We start from the raw sequence: 18026 nt of genomic DNA, 5'->3' as shown, positions 1-18026 counted from the left end.
ATCTTCATGTAAATGTATTTGTGTAATAAATACTTCCCTGAAAGAAAAAAAAATGTGTCCTTTTCACTGAAGATATATCTGAATGTCCTGTTTCTAATATGTAAAAAAATCTAAAAACATTTCTTAGAGCCATTTTTCTCTCCTAGAAAAATGAAAGTGCAGCTTTCATCTTTGTAAGGACCTATTCTCCCAGAGTCTAAGTACTTGAGCATAAACATCTAGCAGTGATGGTGCCATCATAGTTGCCCAAGTAGAAATGCATTCATTTTAGCAGCTGACTATGGACAAGAAGAGCATAAACATGCAACAAATCAAATTTTCCACAAACATGCACACAAAAATATGCACACACACCAACTTATTCCCTGATATGTTTAAGTTAAATCAATGTCAAAGTTTGATATTACTATTTCCAAAATTCCAAATAATGGACTTTTCCTTCAAAGGTAAAAAGAGAAATTGAAGGGCATGGACAGAAAAAAAAAGTTCCTTTAAAAATAATGTCCTTTTCTTTCTATTCTTGCTTCCCCTGTAATAAAGAATAAGAGAGTAAAGTATAAATGGAGCGATACAAAGGTGTTTTTTTTTTTCTTCCTGATTCTTGTCTAGGAAGTTTGTATCCTCTAGGAGGAGTTCTGACATCTTACCATCTCTCTGCAATTCATGAGCTGACAAGTAGGATGACTCTGAGTAGATCTGCAAGACAGTCTATGAAGCTGCTGTGTGTCAGGATGGTTTCTTCAGTTTTCAGTCTTTAGTTGGAACTTTTCAATTATAAAATAATATCCAGGGCCAGTGAGACAGCTCACTGGGTAAAGGCACATGCTGTCATGCTTGACAGCCTGAGTTTGATCCCCAGGACCCCCATGGTAGAAGGAGAGAACTGACTCCAGCTAGTTGTTTTCTGATCTCCACATTCAAGTGATAGGCCCTTACCCCAAATAAATCAAATGTAATTTAAAATGGTTTGAATTGTACACAGAAGACACATTTCTGTTCTTTTTATATAAAGAAGGATTTGATTTTTATGAAGCTCTAGGACCATCAACACTCTTTGTAGCTTTTCCTTTGGTATATGGAGCGTGATGCAAGTTAGCAGAAAGGTATGATTAATGTCTAAAGCAACATTCATTGCTATCCTGTTTAGTGAGTGGGGAAAGCTGTGCTTCTGTTTTGGCCTTACAACAACACATATACATAGGGTATAGATTGAGCAATAAAAATACCTTCATGGTGGCCATGATGAGGAAACAGAATGTATGAACAGCACAACACTCCAATAGGAACTTAGACATACATATGATGAACATTCCAACAAATAACAACAGAATATACATCCTTCTCAAGTGTATCTGGAACATTCTCTAGAATTCACTGAATCTCAAGCCACAGTAGGGGTGGGTTGGTGATTTGGTTCAATGGTAGAGCACTTGCTTAGCAAGCACCTCTAACAGGAAAAACAAAGCAAGACTCAATTTAAAAATTCTGATATTTTACAACCTTATCTACCCAAGATGGTTAATAAAAACTAGAAATCAATAGCAGATGAAATAGTGGAAAATTCACACGTATTTGAAAATTAAATACTGTGAATTATGAGTCAAAAAAAAGAAAACAAATTACAAAATGTCTTCAGAAAATGAAATAAGATCACAACATACCAAACCTCAAAAGGCAACAGCCGAGCTGAGGGAAATGTGTAGCTATAAATGAAGATTTCTAAAACGAAGAAATAATTTCAAACTGTAAGCCTAAGAATACTAGAAGTAGAAAAATAGGGGAAGCATACACTAGCAAACAATAAAACCGAAAAAAGAATTGACAACAGAGAAACCAGTGAAAATTTAGTTATTTGAAAACACACACTGACAAATCTTTATCTAGAATACGAAAAACTGAAAACCTTAACATTGTTGCAGTCAGAAAAGGGCAGAGACATTACTACAAGATTTTTTAAAAAAAAGTGTTAGATATTCCCTCACCACAAGCACAATCCTCTGCTCCTCGGGCTCCGCCCCGTCCCCCGCACTTCCGGTCAGAGGAAATGCCGCTCTGGTAGCCACGTGATCCAGGTATTGGGAGGAAGTGCCAGTCCCGCTAGCCACGTGACCAGTAGACACGCGCCCCTCAGAGGAGGAAGCAGGGGCTGTGGCGGCGGTTGTGAGGCCGGAGTGGTGAGAGTCGGGACCAAAGCGGTCAACTTCCTCAACTCCCTGCCTGTCAACTAGAACTCTGCCAGGTTGGAAATCCATTTGAGGGCTGGGCTGGGCTGGAGCTTCCTGAGGAACAGCTCACGTTTCAGAAGAGCAGTTTGACCTGGTAACTCCCGCCATTTCCCATATAAGGAGTGGGGATACCGCCAGGGCCACAGCTCAGGTGTAAGGTTAGAGGAAAAGGCAGGGGCCCCACTGGAGAACTGAATGGGTAGGACTGCAAAGAGTGGAGGTTGCTCCAACTTAAGAAATGTCATGAGCATGGCTAAGTTCAGGCCAGTTTTTGAAAAGGAAAAAGGGAGAAAATGTTATTTTAGAAAAACAAAAGCTATTGGGTTCCTTCATAATTTCTCACTTTTTAGTAAAAGGGAGTTGCTCCTCAACATCTTCCACAGGAGCCAGAAAACTTTTAATTCTCCTGTGACAGGGCCTTTTTGCTCCTGTATTCTCATGATGGGGTCTTGATTGAATGGTGACAGTTAAGGAACCCACCCAGAACTGACCTCAGTAATCACCTTTTCTTTTTCTGCACTTTGAAAATACCTTTGGTCAACATTTGTCAGTTTTATTGTGTGTCTTAGATACTGTCTTAAGCGGGTGCCAATTTTGCTTCAGAAAATTGCATATGAAAAACACTTTTTATTAGATTTCTTTTAATTCGATACATAAAAATTATACACGTTAAATATTGTGTTATGTTTTGATGTCATATATCATTGCCTAATGATTAGGTCAGGTTAAATATGCTGGTTAACTTATTTTTTTATGGTGAAAATTTTCAAAGTTTCAATTTTTTTCCCCTAGCTCTATGAAATATCCAGTGCATTATAGTCATCTCTGGTCATCCTGTTGAGTATTACCACACCAGAACTTAGTACTTCCATCTGACTATAGCTCAGTACCCACTAATCAGTATTCCCTACCCTACACCTATCCCACCCACCCACCCACGCCTCTGTCTTCTGCCTCTGGCAACCACCTCAGCGTCCATGAAATAAACTTCTTTTTTTTTTTTTTTACATCCCACATACAAGAGAACACACAGTGCTTATCTATCTGTGCCTGACATTTCACCTAACATGACATATAGTTAAATCTACGTTGTTGCAAGTGACAATATTATATTGTTTTTGTTATGGGTCTGGGGTCATTTAGAGATTCACCAGTCTATTAATAAATTTTTAACCAATTGGAGGCTTTTTATGTAGATACTGACATCAAGACTGCACCTGAAAGTGCCCAGGGCTTATAAGGACAAAATCCACAAGATTACATGTATTCTGCCTACCTATAGACAGGGTCTCATTTTAACATGTCTTGTAGTTGTATTTGTCATCTTTTGAGCAGAATAAACAAGCAAGACTTAAAGAAAAAAAAAACAGAAATAGGGCTGGATTGGTGGCTCAGTGGTTAAAAGCACTGGCTGTTTTTCAGAGGTCCCGAGTTCAATTCCCAGCACCCACATGGTGCCTCACAACTGTCTATAGTAGGATCAGATGCCCTCTTCTGGCATAAAGGCACACATGCAGATGGAGCACTTACATACATAAAATGAATAAATAAATCTTAAAAAAAAAACAGAAATAGCAGTTAACCTTATGACCTATTATCTTACAAGAACAGCAAGTTTTACAATATCAGTCAATTTTAAGAATCATCTTCAATGTCTGGGGGAAAAAGGGAAGTGGGCTGCTAGGGTACAGCTTGTACATGTTAGAGGCATTTTTTTTTTAATCTCTCAAGTATACTTGAGAGATTTTTTTTAATACTCTCAAGTATTACTCAAGAATAGTAATTAAAATCTTAAATATAATTAACCATCACATTTTTATCAATAAATAGTGGAAATTATGTATATGCACTTATTTTCTTTATCACCTAATGGGAAAAAACACATTTTAAAAATTTATTTATCATGCAGTGGTAGTATATAGAGACCATAATATATAATTGTCTTAGGGTTTTATTGCTGTGAAGAGACACCATGACCATGGCAATTCTTATAAAGGAAAAACATTTAATTGGGGCTGGCTTACAGTTGAGAGGTTTAGTCCATTATAGTCATGGCGGGAAGCATGGCACCATACAAGCAGACATGGTGCTGGAGAGGTAACTGAGAGTTCTACATCTGGATCTGTAGGCAGCAGGAAATGACTGTCACACTAGACCTGGCTTGAGCATCTGACACCTCAAAGCCCACCCCCTAGTGACATACTTCCTCCAACAAAGCCACACTTCCTCCAACAAGACCATACCTCCTAAAAGTGACACTCCCTATGAACTTACAGGGATCATTTTCTTTCAAACCATCACAATAATTTAAACAATAATAGCATTGTTAGCTAGGCATGGTAGGGCATGCCTTTAATCCTAGCAGAGGTAGGCAAATCTTTGGGTTCAAGGCCAGCCTGGTCTACATATTGATTTCCAGGACAGCCAGGGCTATGTAGAGATACTGTGTGTGTGTGTTTAAAGTAGCTTGGAGATGTATCACTTGGGTTTGAGAACCCCATGGGCACCTATTTTGACTAGTTATGGATCTTGTAATAGTTTCCACTATTGAACCTACAGACACAAGGAGAAAGACTACTGACCACAAATTAAGGCCAAATCAAGGCAGGCTTAATTGTGTACACAGGAGCTATTTCTCCCAATGCAGGGTTTAGAACAGCCCTGAGCCAGTTTCTCAAGCTCTTTTTACAGGGGGATTTTGCAAGCAAGTGTGTTACAGAAGTGAGACCAGGCAGTTAAGGCAGAAATCTTCTGGTAACATCTGTTATAGCCATTTTGTGGCTATAGATTGGGGCACAGCCCAATTCCAAGTAAACAGAAACTTAAGTGGACTAGAATATCAAAATAGCTCCTAATTACAAAAATAGATTGGGCTGGCTTCTCACCCATGCGTTACAAAAATAAGATTCTTTGATGAGATGTGAGAACTACACTTATCTGTGAGTAAGAGTATTTAGAATAGTTAGAAATTACATTGACTTAGAAAAATGGCAGTAATAGATTCTCCTTCAAGGTGTCTGTTTACTCCAGCCACAGGTAGTTGGCCAGGTATGCAGTATCAGGCATGAATTTTCTCCTGATAAGCTAGTCTTTGGGGAAAATCAGTGGAGAAAAGGCAGAAAGATTATAAAAGTCAGAGGATCAGGATCCCTGCACCTAGATAATATCTTCTTGGCATGACAGGAAAGCTGCACACAGGAAACATGAACGATATGGTTGGCCAAACAACTGCACAACACCAATTGGCATGCCAAGATAGATGAGAGCTGTTTTACAAGACTTCACCACTAGATGAAGAACTATGAGCGAACAGTGGCTGCTGAGAGAGATAGAGAATCTGTTTCCTCCTGGGACAAACATCCTGATGATTTAAGTAATTCTAAGTGGTCAGCTATGAGCGCATGTACATATGAGCAATGCTAAATGGACTCAGTAGGTTATATAGAAACATAACTATAAGCAACATGCAGAGAAACGACTGATCTAAATCATTCTATAGGTAGAAGGAAAGGTTTATTGGGGATCAAGTTGCCAAAGCCATCTCTCAGGGCAGAGAGAAGAGCAAAACTGGCAGAAAAGCAAGCAGATTTTATATGACAGGCAGCAGGGTGGGAATCCTTGTGATAGGCTATCCATATTGCCCTGGAAGTGGGTGCCCTTGTCTGAGGGAGTTGGTCTTTGGGGGAAGGTTAAGGGAGGTTCCTGAAGGATTAAGATCTCCACCTTATGAGATCTGCTTTTCTGAGCTCCTGGTTTACTCAATAGCAATCCTTTTATTGCTGTTAAGACAGAGTCAACAGTGCTGCCATTTGGGAAGAACAGGGGTTTGGGACCTAACAATAAGAATTAAATAAGAAGAGGTCATGAATTTGAGAGGGAATGGGGGAGCACTGGAGAAGTTGGAGGGGAGGGATGGGGTGAGAATGATACAAATATAGTACTTACGTATGAAAGTCTCAAAAATTAAAAATAATAGCAAAGCAGGCGTTAAAGTATGAAATAAGACATTTTCAGGAAGTTGGAACCACTTACTAGGCTCCAGTTTAGTCTTAATTTGCAGATATTCTGCTATTTGAAATAATCATTCTCCCCTTTTTGGTATACTTCATGTGATGTAGTCTTAATCAGCATAGACTGGAGTTTTGCCTTTTGAACTTTAGATGAATTAGAGCTAATGTCTATAACTTTCATTATCCATCAATATTATGTTGAGATTTATTTCTACATAGTGACAGTGGGTAGTTGCAGTTCATCATTTGCATTACTTTGTGACATTTCTTTATAATTATATGCTGTAGTTTCAATTATTACTAACTGACTTTGGGGATTGTAGACTTTATATATTACAAATTATTATTATGATATTATTTAATATCAATATGGATAGCCTATATATTTGTTTCTATTTTTATTACTGCAAGTGTATTAGTATTTTATTTGGATAAATATATTATTATAGAATTCATCTCACCACTTTTGGTAGATAAAGAAAAACTGTGTTTCTAAATGCTCATATGAAATTGTGATTTGTGATTCCATTGCAGTATTTTAGAGTTTCTGGTGTTCAGCATCTTTCTGAGCAACTGGAATTATCTTTTAATGACCTTTAAATTTGATATACCTTTTGTTTTTCTTTCTTTACAGTTTCTATAGGATCTAAAAGGATGTCCCCTCTTTTTGTTTTTCATATCCCTTTCCTTTCCCTTTTTAGTTTTGTTAGGGTTCATCAGATTTTAAATTTGTTGATTTTATGTTATGTTTTATGTTCTGACATTTTGTTGTTAAAAATTCAAATATAAAATAATTTAGTGCACAGAATAGCTATATATCCCCACTTAGATTCATGCTTCTTTTGGTTCCTGCCATACTGTGTTCCTGTCAGGTTTACTGACTTTACAACGTTGATACTGTGTCTTTCATATAAAAGACTTGTCTGTCTTAGTAGAGACATGTCACATTAGTAGAGAATATTGATTTTGATTCCAGGTAAACACAGTTATACAGTCACTGTCTTGCTTCTTCATGCATAATCAACATCTAGCAGTTCTTGCATATGTCTCCATAGCTAAGTTTGCAATAATTTGTTGGATAGCTCTGCTAGCTAGGATGTAGTTCTGTTAGATAGGGAAGATTAGCCCGCAGCTCTAGGTTTGGTATGTGTTTGACATTCATTAGTTTCTATAGGTGAGATGGACATAAGACCTCTCTGGTGGGTCATAGTAAAGTCAGCTGTGATATATCATGCTCGGAACTGGGAATGGGACCACTCTTCAGAAGACTGTGTACAGGTTCCAATAGACCTGGGCAGGTATTATATGGTGCTCCCAGCAATGAAGGTGAAGCACTCATTGAATGTGGATGGTTAGCCTATCCTCCATAATCAAGCCTGTTGGCTGGGGCTAACAGTCAGATGGGCTAAGTGCCTCATCTCCATGATAAGGTAAAGCCACTGTCAGGGACAAGATACTAGTCACTGAAAGCCACCACACCCTTAATTTGTTCCAGCTTTCAGTAAGTGGTCTAGTTGTGATGATTCTGTCAATGTTCCAGATGAACCAAGTTAGTACACTAAATACTAGAGAAGATGGGAATCACCCTCAGCATCTCTTTTACAGGAGAAGTCAGAGGCCAAGGATATCCTTCTCAGTGCTGCCATATGCTACTTTATAAAGGGATGACAGTCAGAATGAACCATTTTCTTACCCTTTCTAATGTAGCTTTTCTGATGTTCTTCTGCTTTATTGGGTGGTATAAATGTACTCCCTTTTCCAGAACTCTTATAAAGATTATTTTAATGTTTCTGTTGGCCACTTATCATTTTTTCTTTCCCTTTCTTTTAGTCTATTGTCAACTTTTTCTTGCTTTCAAACTGGATAGTTTAGTTTGACCTAATTTCAAACTTATGGATTCTTTTGCCTATTCAAATCTTCCACTGCCCCTTCCTTGATTTGTCTTTAATGTGTATATGCTTGTTGATACTTTAATTTGTTGAAATGCCATTGTGTTGTTTCCTTTAGCTCTTTGAATCTATTTGAGACAGTTAAGAAGAAGCCATTTCTAAAGTCTAGTATCCATGTCCTTGTATTTACAGGCCCTTTGTAATAAAATAGCACAAGCTGAGTGGCTACAACAACAGTCAATTTTTCACACTGTTAGAGGCTGGAAGTTTCTTTTGGGGTTGATATGTTTCCTATAATCAAGTGTGTGTGTGTGTATGTGTGTGTGTGTGTGTGTGTGTGTGTGTGTGTGTGGTTTTTCAGCCTATAGATCCTCAGAGAGGCTTCCTACATATGAATGGGGTCTGGATAAAAAGAGAATCTCCAAGCCTCTTATTTATTTTTTTAATAATTATTTTTTATTTTTGAGAATTTTTTAAAGATTTATTTATTATGTATATAGTACTCTGCTTGCATATATACCTGCCCACCAGAAGAGGGCACCAGATCTCATATATAATATATATAATATATTTTATATATATAATATATTTTATATATATAATATATTTATATATATTTTTATATATATATATATATATATATATATATATATATATATATATATATATATATATATATAGTTGTGAGCCACCATGTGGTTGCTGGGAATTGAACTCAGAACCTCTGAAAGAGCAGCCAGTGCTCTTAACCTCTGAGCCATCTCCCCAGACCCTATTCTTGAGAATTTTATACATGTATGCAATGAAATATCACATTTGCCCCCCACTCCTGCACCCATTATCCCCTCCATCTACTGTATCCCCCAAGATAACTCCACTAAGTCAAGTTAGTGCTGCTCATATATTTATGGATGTGAAGCCATCCACCAAAGCATGCTAAACTACCAGTGGCCACATTCTCAAAAAAGAAAGATTCCTGCACACCACCCCTGTAGGTGGAGTTTTTCATCAGGACCATGATCAGCTCTGTTCTGCCAGCCACTTCTCAAATAACTGCTCAGAGATTTACTATTAATTATAAATGCTCAGCTGATAGCTCAGGCTTATTACTAACTAGCTCTTATAACTTAAATTAACCCATGTCTGTTCATCTATGTGTTGTCCCGAGGCTCATGGCTTTTACCTCTCCTGCATGTGCTGCTTCCTTTCTCTCTGTCTGGCAACTCCTCTGACTCCACCCTTCTTCTTCCCAGCTTTCTCTCTGCTCCGAAAATCCTGCCTAGCCACCGGCCAATTGGTGTTTTATTAACAATGAGAGCAATACATATTTATAGTGTACAAAGATTGTTCCACAACACGCCCCCAGCAGCTATTAATTGTCAATAGCTCCTTTGTAAAAGGTAGGTTCTGAGAGCACCTGCCCAGTCTGCCAAAATTTTGTCTGGCTTGATCGCGTGCAGGTAACCACAGCTGCTGTGAATTCATGCATGGGTTAACTATGTCATGTACAGAAGGTAGTATTTCACAGCTCCTCTTCCCAACCTCTGGCTCTTAAAGTCTTTCCACTTCCCTTTTTTCAGTGTTTCCTTTGTCAGGAAGCTATTACTTTGTTTGTGATTGTTCACTCTAACTACATGGTAAAACCCTATTGAAGGTGGGTTCACCTGAAGACACCACACATTTTGGGTGCAGAACACACAAAAATTAATATCAAATTGACCAGAACTTCCTCCCTACTGGCTGGTTTTCACATTACTAGAAGGTGCTATGCAGACTTTGGAGAAGAAAAAATCTATGATCTTACCCACCACTAAACCCTGTGTGCTACAATACCAACCTGCCAGGCAAAAATGTGCCCTCTGGTGCAATAGTGGAACATTGTTAGGGGTTAATAACCTCTTTCTGATTTGATTTGAGGCATGCTCCATGGGGTGGAATTTTATGCCTGACACTATAAACCTGGTCAAAAGCCCATGGCTGGGGAGGTTATAAGTCCTAGCATAGAACCTGTTATTGTTATCTTGCTAAATGGTCCTGCTGTCAAATTGCCTTCTAAATTTATGTTTATATTCATAGACCTGAGCTACTCTCAGCTTTAGAGGAGCTTCTTTTTATAGTGTGTATTAGTGAGTGGAGAGATGCATAATGAATCAAAGTACTGAGAAGAAAAACTGGGTCCTTAGCCTAAATGGGACATCTTCAGTACTCTTCCTATTATGGGGTACAATCATAATATTATATTAGAGTTTTGGAGAGGCTCTCATCTCAATCAGATTTTCCCAGACTAGAACTAACATGGAGTCAGATGGGGGAAGAAGATGAAGGGCCAGGAAGGAGAATGTGTGAGAGATGGTTCAAATGCTCCAACTTAGAATTCTTTCCGAGATTTAGTAGATTATTTGAATAAATGTTTCTTTATTTTCTAAGTCAATTGTTAGAGGCTTTTAATGGTTGTGTTTTTATTTTTATTTTCTTTAGATAGAGTCTTACTATATAGACATCATTGGCCTAGAACAGATAATGTAGACCTATCTGTCCTTACTCTTGAGTGCTGGTATTGAAAGTGTGCCACCACACCTAGTAATTGTTGTGTTTTTAATTTTCAGCAATTTAATAGCTATTTTGTGTTAGAAATAGATTCTGACCTTCTCATACAACCATGCTAGAAGATCCATCATAGAGTGATTTTTCAAGCTGATATCCCTTAAAATTAATACTGTCAGAGCTTAAATGGAGTCTGATTTTATACTCAATAGCTAGCATAGAATATGATGATGTATAGTAAATGTGCAGTAAATACTATAGTGGAATTTAAATATGTTTACACATCAACACTTGGAATGGAGTGTTATACTCTGAGCATATGAAAACATACTGATTGATACTTTCCACTGATTTGCTTTTTTTATTTGTTGCTGTAATAGTGATGATTTATTTATTATGATTAATATATTAAGAACAGAATTTTTTAAAAAATCAGATCCTGTTATTATTATATCATTTTTACCTGGAAAAAATGGAACCACATCTTACTTACATTTTTCTACTTTCCAGTTTCTATATTAACTATTAAGAATCTTTATTTTATAGTAAGAATACTAATAGAAAAAGTTAGGACCAAGACAATTTGCTTCATTTCAGATATGTAATCTTACCTATTTTGAGACTGATTAAAGAGAAAAGTAGTAAAAAGAAATAACCCCATTGTTTGTTGCTCACATTTTAGGTAACTTACCATTGTAAAAGAAAGAAAGAAAAGAAAAAGGAAGAAAACCACCTTTCATCCCTAGAGTTGAGCACACATTTTTTGAAGAAGGATGAATTGGTTGACAGTCAACCAATTAACAGTTCTTCTCTGGAAAAATTTTACATTAAAGGTAGGTAAAGGTATGCATGGGAATGTCTATAAGAGCCTGATTGTTCCATTGCAGTCTGTGTACACCTGTGCATGCACTTTTGAAAAACTCAAAACTGGGTAGATCTTCCAAATATATAAAAGCCAATGAATCAGCACTGTAGAGTGACATGAAAAAGTGGGGAGAAGGGAAGAGGTAGTTGAGATAGTTCAGGGGGACTTCAGAACCCAGGCCTAGAACTTAGAGGAAGTAATATATACAAAGGCCAGAAGAAAATCCCCAGATAAGGTGTTTGTTAAGGGCTTCTACTGCAGAGAAAAAGGAAGGCAACACAGGAGTGTCTGTAGCTAATGCCTCTAGGTTAGTGTGGAGACTGCTTTTGAAGGAAATTAAAATAGGAAAGGTATGATTATTAAAGTAACGGAGAGAGAAGCCAACAAAGGGAAGGACATCCTTCTTTTCTGGGAATACATGGAGAACTTCCTGGAACTCGGGTACTCCCTCTTTCCTTCCTTTACAGTCTGATGTTTCTGGTCACAGAACTGGGAGAGAGAGACTAGATAAATCTAGATTCATTTAACCTTGAATTATAGTTTTGAACACAACATTTCTCAAATGATCTCCATATCTACATTCAGCACTGAATAGACTGACCCAAGATTGAAGTAGAGAGATGTGAAACAAAATAGTAAAGCAGAGGTACCAAAGCTTGTCATTGTTTTTCAAGTTACATTAGATAGCTGCAGGGCCAAAGAGTCAGTGTTTTACCAAAGTAGCCTTCAAGGTCTTGCAAAATAACCTAGGCAACTTAATTATAATCCACATATCAGAGATGTTATCTATAGAAAATCTTGTAGAAAACTAATGATATACTGTCCAACTGGGTATCTTCTAAAATTAGCGATTTTAAAGTCAACACAGAATAAGTGGACCAAGGTATCTTTATTTAAGCTTTTCTTTGGTAAGAATTCTGTCCCCTTATTTATTCTTCATTTTGAGAGATTCAGGATTTACTAGTGGTCATTCAAGTAGCTATGTAAAATCACAGCGATTGTAGGTGGTCTGGTCATAGAAGAGCTTCTAGTCTGTAAATATCTGCCTTGTCCCATAATCTGGCATTTCATGACGAAACTGTTGAAAAGAGAAGCCCATCCTCTACTTTTGTTGTGTAGCAGGCTAAGGGCCCAGGAGTTTGTTTGGCTTTGACTTTTTATGGTTGCCCTATGGCCTCATTTTCTAAATAGCTTAACAATCACTTAGATTAATTTAGGAGACATTGTGGCAAAGGCATCATTAATTTAGTGATTGTTCTTGTCCAGAGAATGACTTGTAAGAGCCATAGTTTCAGTTTCAAATGAGGAAGTTTATTAAGCATGCAGCAAGCTAAAGTGAAAGAACAAAAAGAAAGCAGCAGATAGATAACAAAATTGTGTGCTCACAAAATCAGTAGAAATTGACTGGGGAAGTCCCATTGAGACAGTCTGCTAGATTGTGGGATTGAGAATCCCAGACAGAGCAGTGCTCCCTTGGGTGAGGACTTTAAGTAAAAGAAGAAATATAAAGCAGCAGATAGACAGCAAAACATCAAATCTGGTCCTTATGACATCCAGCAGAAGCAACTGGGGAAGCACTGTTTAAACAGTCATGTTGGGGTGCCTGACAGAGAGTCCAAGGCAGAATGTCCTGTGCATGGATGAGTTTCTGGCTTCTCATTCCCAGCACAGGTATATTATAACATGAGATCAACAATAGCAACCTCAGATGGAAATGGTTACTTTATACATGTTCTCAATGCCATATGTTTTTTAATACTGTTAGCTATTTGCTATTCCCTTCCTCCTTGCCACAGCATCAGGGGCCAGCCTTCACTAGGACAAGGATTCTTGGAGGACACTTGAGATAAACAGGCTCAAATATGAAGAAGGGGCTCCTCACTCCTATAGTCCACTCTCAGCATGTATAAATAGCACATGACAGTTTGCCAGTACACTTTATGATGATGTACCAGTTTTCTATGTTATCTGTAAGATTATTTGTGAGAACTGAATGCATAGAATATATACCATACTTTTAATGGCTGACAGGTCATAAGTTCAGGTCCTAAGCATACATCATCCCTTTATTCTGTGGTGATCCAGAAGTAAAAATGTAATAAAACTCTCATTTGCATTGAATGTGTGCTCTGTACTCTTAAGCTAATCAGTAACTTTTTCTTATTTTAGAAGAGGCGGTTGATTAGTTCAGTAACAGAAGTCTTGGCAGCATTGTTGTTTGTAATAATGCTGTTGATATTCCGTACACTTACTGGTATAGATGTTGCTGGACCGTATCATTTCAAGCCTCAACCCATTTCTACCATGCCTTCTTTCATCAAAGATGCCAAGGAGTGGGAATTGATTTACATACCTTCTGATATTGATGTGGTAACAGAAATTATTGAGAATGTAAAGAAGAATCTCAACACCACTCTAAAAGGTTAGACATGCAAGTTTTCTAGAAAAGACTGCTATATCTGTAAAAACAAAAAAATGCTGAAAGTTAAGGTTGAAGGGGATCCTGTGTTCTACTCTTAAGACTTGCAGTGTGGTGGTAATAACTAGGTCAATGTGGAATTGGTAGAGAGAGACAAATCAATGAGAGAAGATAGAACCCAAACGTAGATCTGTTGCACTAAGACACCAGAATGACTTTGATAATGATGCACCAGAATGTGGTGAAATAAATCTATTCAACAATAATACTGGAACAATTGGACACCAACAGCTACAATAATGAAAATTCATATCTTCTCTAAAATTAACTGAAAATGAGTCATAGATCTAAATGTAAAATGGTGAAGCCTTTAGAAGAGAACATGTGAGAAAATCTTTATAATTTGGAGCTAGTTGATTCCTTAGACATGATACAAAATTCATGATGAATAAGAAAGATGTGAGTTATATGGATTCCTGTTATATAATACAGAAGTGCTTGCTTTTGGAGTTAAAAGTCATTCTCTGTTTCTTACAGTTGATTTAAAACTGGTATTTTCCTACCTTACTGTAATGTTAAAAACAAAGGTCCCACAACATTTCTCTTCAGGTTATCATTTTGTGGAGATTGGTTTGGGGGCTTAGGTTTGTTTGTTTGCAGTGAAGATTGCATCTACGGGTCTTCTACATGTGGGGCAAGCCTTCTGCTAAGCTGTGTCCCCAGCCCTGGAGCTTTCAATTCTAGATAAATTAAAAACTATGCCAGCAATATTGTAACTCTCAAATATATCTTTGAAAGTCAAGCAAAGCTAAAGTTTATTCAAAGAAAAATTATTACAGTTTAAAAAAAGAAAAATAACAGGACCAGGAAGGTATAATTTCATCAGCTGCCCAGAGAAAGAAATCTCATTAAAGGAATAATTATTCCACCTTTTCTTCTCTTTTTTTCATTTCTGCCTTCCTAGCAGTTATCCTGCCTTCCTGGGGTTTGGTCCCTTGTCTGGGTCATAAATCTGCCAAACTAGATTAACTCTTTTATGTTTTGGATAGCTTGAAATGTTAGGTCTCTACCCTGAGGAACCAGTTTTCCCTTGTTTCTGTGTCATTCTCCCCTCTAAGAAGGTAACCCTAAAATCCTTTAGGATATGAGCTAAAATTGTGGAATATATATAACCTATCTTCATGGAAATCTGGAAATCTAATTCCAAATATGGTGCCAATGTGAAGTTCTATACCCTGCTCTCACATAGAAACTTTTAGACAATGCTCATTTAGGAGGAGAAGAGAAACAGAACTCCCTTCTGGTATTCCTAACCATGTTTTGTGTGGTCCCTGCCCTGAGTTCCCTGTCCAGTTACTGTGACTTATTCTCATCAACCACCTCTGAAGAGGTGACCATAACTGCCATTAGGGAATAAGGATAATGGCTGATCTGACTTCTTGCAGCTGATTAGGACATTGGGTGTGACAGTCAGGGTAACGCTCTAGTGAGTCAATCTAAAAGATATCAAAAGTGTATCCATGATTTAAATGTCTTAACTGATGGATGTAGGAAGGAAAGGAAGTCCTGGACTGACAACTGGAAAGAGAATTGAGGGAGAAGTAAAGGTAAGAGTTATTAGAATTATAAGCCTTAAAATGGGAGGGAGCCAGGAGAGGCCGGAAAAATATTTTAAATGTCCAAATCAATCCATAAGAGTCTCTTGATATGTTCACAGAGCGTGCATCCTCTGTGCTCCTGTTTTTGAGCATACCGTATATCTATTTAATGTATATGAGACAGTGGATCTCAGTGTACTTGGAGTGGTATAAGCACTACGGCAATCATTAGAATGTTATCACCTCCAAAGAAACCATATAGTCTCTGAACTCTGCCATATCAGGAAACACTAAAGTGCTTTCTGTCTCTATAGATTGTCTTGGTTGGATGTACATTATGCTACTGGTTCATCTAACATCACATAATCTTTTCGTAGTAAAATTTTATAAAACACCTCTAAGATTTTGTACCCAAAGTCTTAGTTACTCATGTCAGCATTTAAGAAAAAAAGGTCATAAGATTTATAATATTTTAATAAGTTTTTATCTGTGTAAAGTATCCTATCTCTCAAACGGGATTATCAGATGTTTTTATTTAAGCAGATAATTTTGTCTCCCTGTAGTTCGAGGTTTTCCTTCAGAAGCAGAGTTTGAAAAATATAGTCTGCTTGGTTTTGCATCTCAGAAAGTGCTGGGTGCTATTGTTTTTGACTGTGACTTCAAAAACAAGGAGGACACTCTGCCACTTCAGGTAAGAAAATTTTACTTTTCAAATAAGTTGTGTTCTCATAACAGTACCTTTAGTGTTTAAGATTTTTTAATGAATTAATTACTATTAGCCCAATTTTGCATATGAAGAAAGTATCATTCCTGGGAACAAACTAGTAATATGTAATAAAACAAGAATATTAATCTATCTGTGTTGACTTATTGCCTTTATACATATTATTGATTATAAGGGAGCACGATTCTAAGTCTTTATTATCATCTTGACTAGATTTAGAATCACCTAAGAAACCTATAAAGGTATTTCCAGAAAGGGTCACTAAGGGAAGAAGACCCATCTTAAATGTGGAGAGAAATATCCCATGGCTATATAGACAAAATAAAAGGAGGAAAGAAAAAAGCCAGCAGAGTCCCGGTATTTCCCCTTTTCTCTTTCTTGGCTACAGTGTGAACTATTCTGCTCTGCCATGCTTTTCTTAAACCTCTGAAACTGAGTCAAAGTAAATCTTTATTCCTTGAAATTGTTTCTGTCAGGTGTTGTGGTCCCGGCAACACAAAACATACAGGAGAGTATTGTAGACTAAGGGGAAACCTTAGTTAACCAGCACTTGTCATAGTACATATGGGGTGGCAAAGATGTGTTTTAAGTCAGAGGCATTTTTATTAACAGACAACTGAACTCAGAAATCCTTTCTTTGAATCAAAGACAGAATATAATTCCTCTTATAAATCTCCAGAAAACTTGAAGACTTGGCTGTATCAATTCAGCCTTTGGATATCAGGACAGAAGAAAAACTGGTGGTGTCACAGAAAGAAGAAGAAAGAACAATGCTTTGAATTTGAAGTCTCTAGCAAAATTTATATAGGGCATCCCATCCTGGTGGTTATAGAAATAAATGATCAATCTGTAGAATCTAGAGATGGATCCACACCCACTGTTTCTAAGACAGGTGCTTATGGGGAGGTAGAAGTAGGATCCATATAATCTTAATGTCTAGCCCATATTTTCAAGGCTCCATTCATCTATGTCAGCTTTCTGTAACATAGAGCTGTATATCTGTTGATGAGGATTTAGGCACATGTGCATTTTCTCAACAGACATTGACTCAAAGTCTGTGTCTGTGGTTGCTTGAAAGAAAATGGCCCCCATGGGCCCCTAGAGATTGACACTATTAGGAAGTGTGGCCTTGTTGGAGTAAGTGTGGCTTTGTTGGAGGAGATGTGTCACTAGGGGACAGGCTTTGAGGTCTCAGTTGCTCAAGTCACACCTAGTATGTCATTCTTTTCCTGCTCCCTGTGGATCCAGATGTTGAATTCTCAGTTCATTTTCCAGCACTATGTCTGCCTGTGTGCCACCATGTTTCCCACCATGATGACAATGGGCTAAACTCTGAAGTGTAAGCCACCCCCCATAGGTGGAGTTTTCCTGTCCTGACCACCTGCTTCCAAATAATGGGCAGCCACTTCCCAAATAACTGACTCAGAGACGTACTATAAATTATAAATGCTCAGCCAATAGCTCAGGCTTACACTTAAATTAACCCATATTTCTTATCTATGCTTTGCCACATGGCTTGGTACCTTTTCTCAGTACAGCATGCCCATCTTGTTTCTCTGTATCTCCTCACGACTCTCTAACAAAGGCCTTTAATGATCCAGCCAAAAAAGGCTCTCTCTCAGAGTTCAAAGGAGACTCTCCAACCAGCTAAGGATCTAATCTGAGGGATAAAGAATGAGTCTATGCACTGTGCTCTTTCAGTCTATCTCTTTATTTTTCTAAGTAAGCTCCCTCATCTCACCACTGTTCTCT

The 18026-nt window shown here is 37.6% G+C and overlaps 1 protein-coding gene across 1 annotated transcript in view; it reads left to right on the top strand.

Annotated features, from left to right (window-relative positions):
• Positions 1–2168: 2168 nt before the first annotated feature.
• LOC131914950 (phospholipid-transporting ATPase ABCA3-like) overlaps positions 2169–18026 on the top strand; it is a 137561-nt gene continuing 121703 nt past the window's right edge. Inside the window, exons 1-4 of the mRNA XM_059267766.1 lie at positions 2169–2239; positions 11351–11501; positions 13703–13955; positions 16114–16241. Of these exons, the coding sequence (XP_059123749.1) occupies positions 11442–11501; positions 13703–13955; positions 16114–16241 (441 nt within the window). The 5' untranslated portion in view covers positions 2169–2239; positions 11351–11441. The remainder of the gene's footprint in view (positions 2240–11350; positions 11502–13702; positions 13956–16113; positions 16242–18026) is intronic.

Source organism: Peromyscus eremicus, chromosome 1 (genome assembly GCF_949786415.1).
Source record: "Peromyscus eremicus chromosome 1, PerEre_H2_v1, whole genome shotgun sequence".
Lineage (NCBI taxonomy): Eukaryota > Metazoa > Chordata > Mammalia > Rodentia > Cricetidae > Peromyscus > Peromyscus eremicus.
This window is presented reverse-complemented; position numbering and strand designations above follow the sequence as displayed.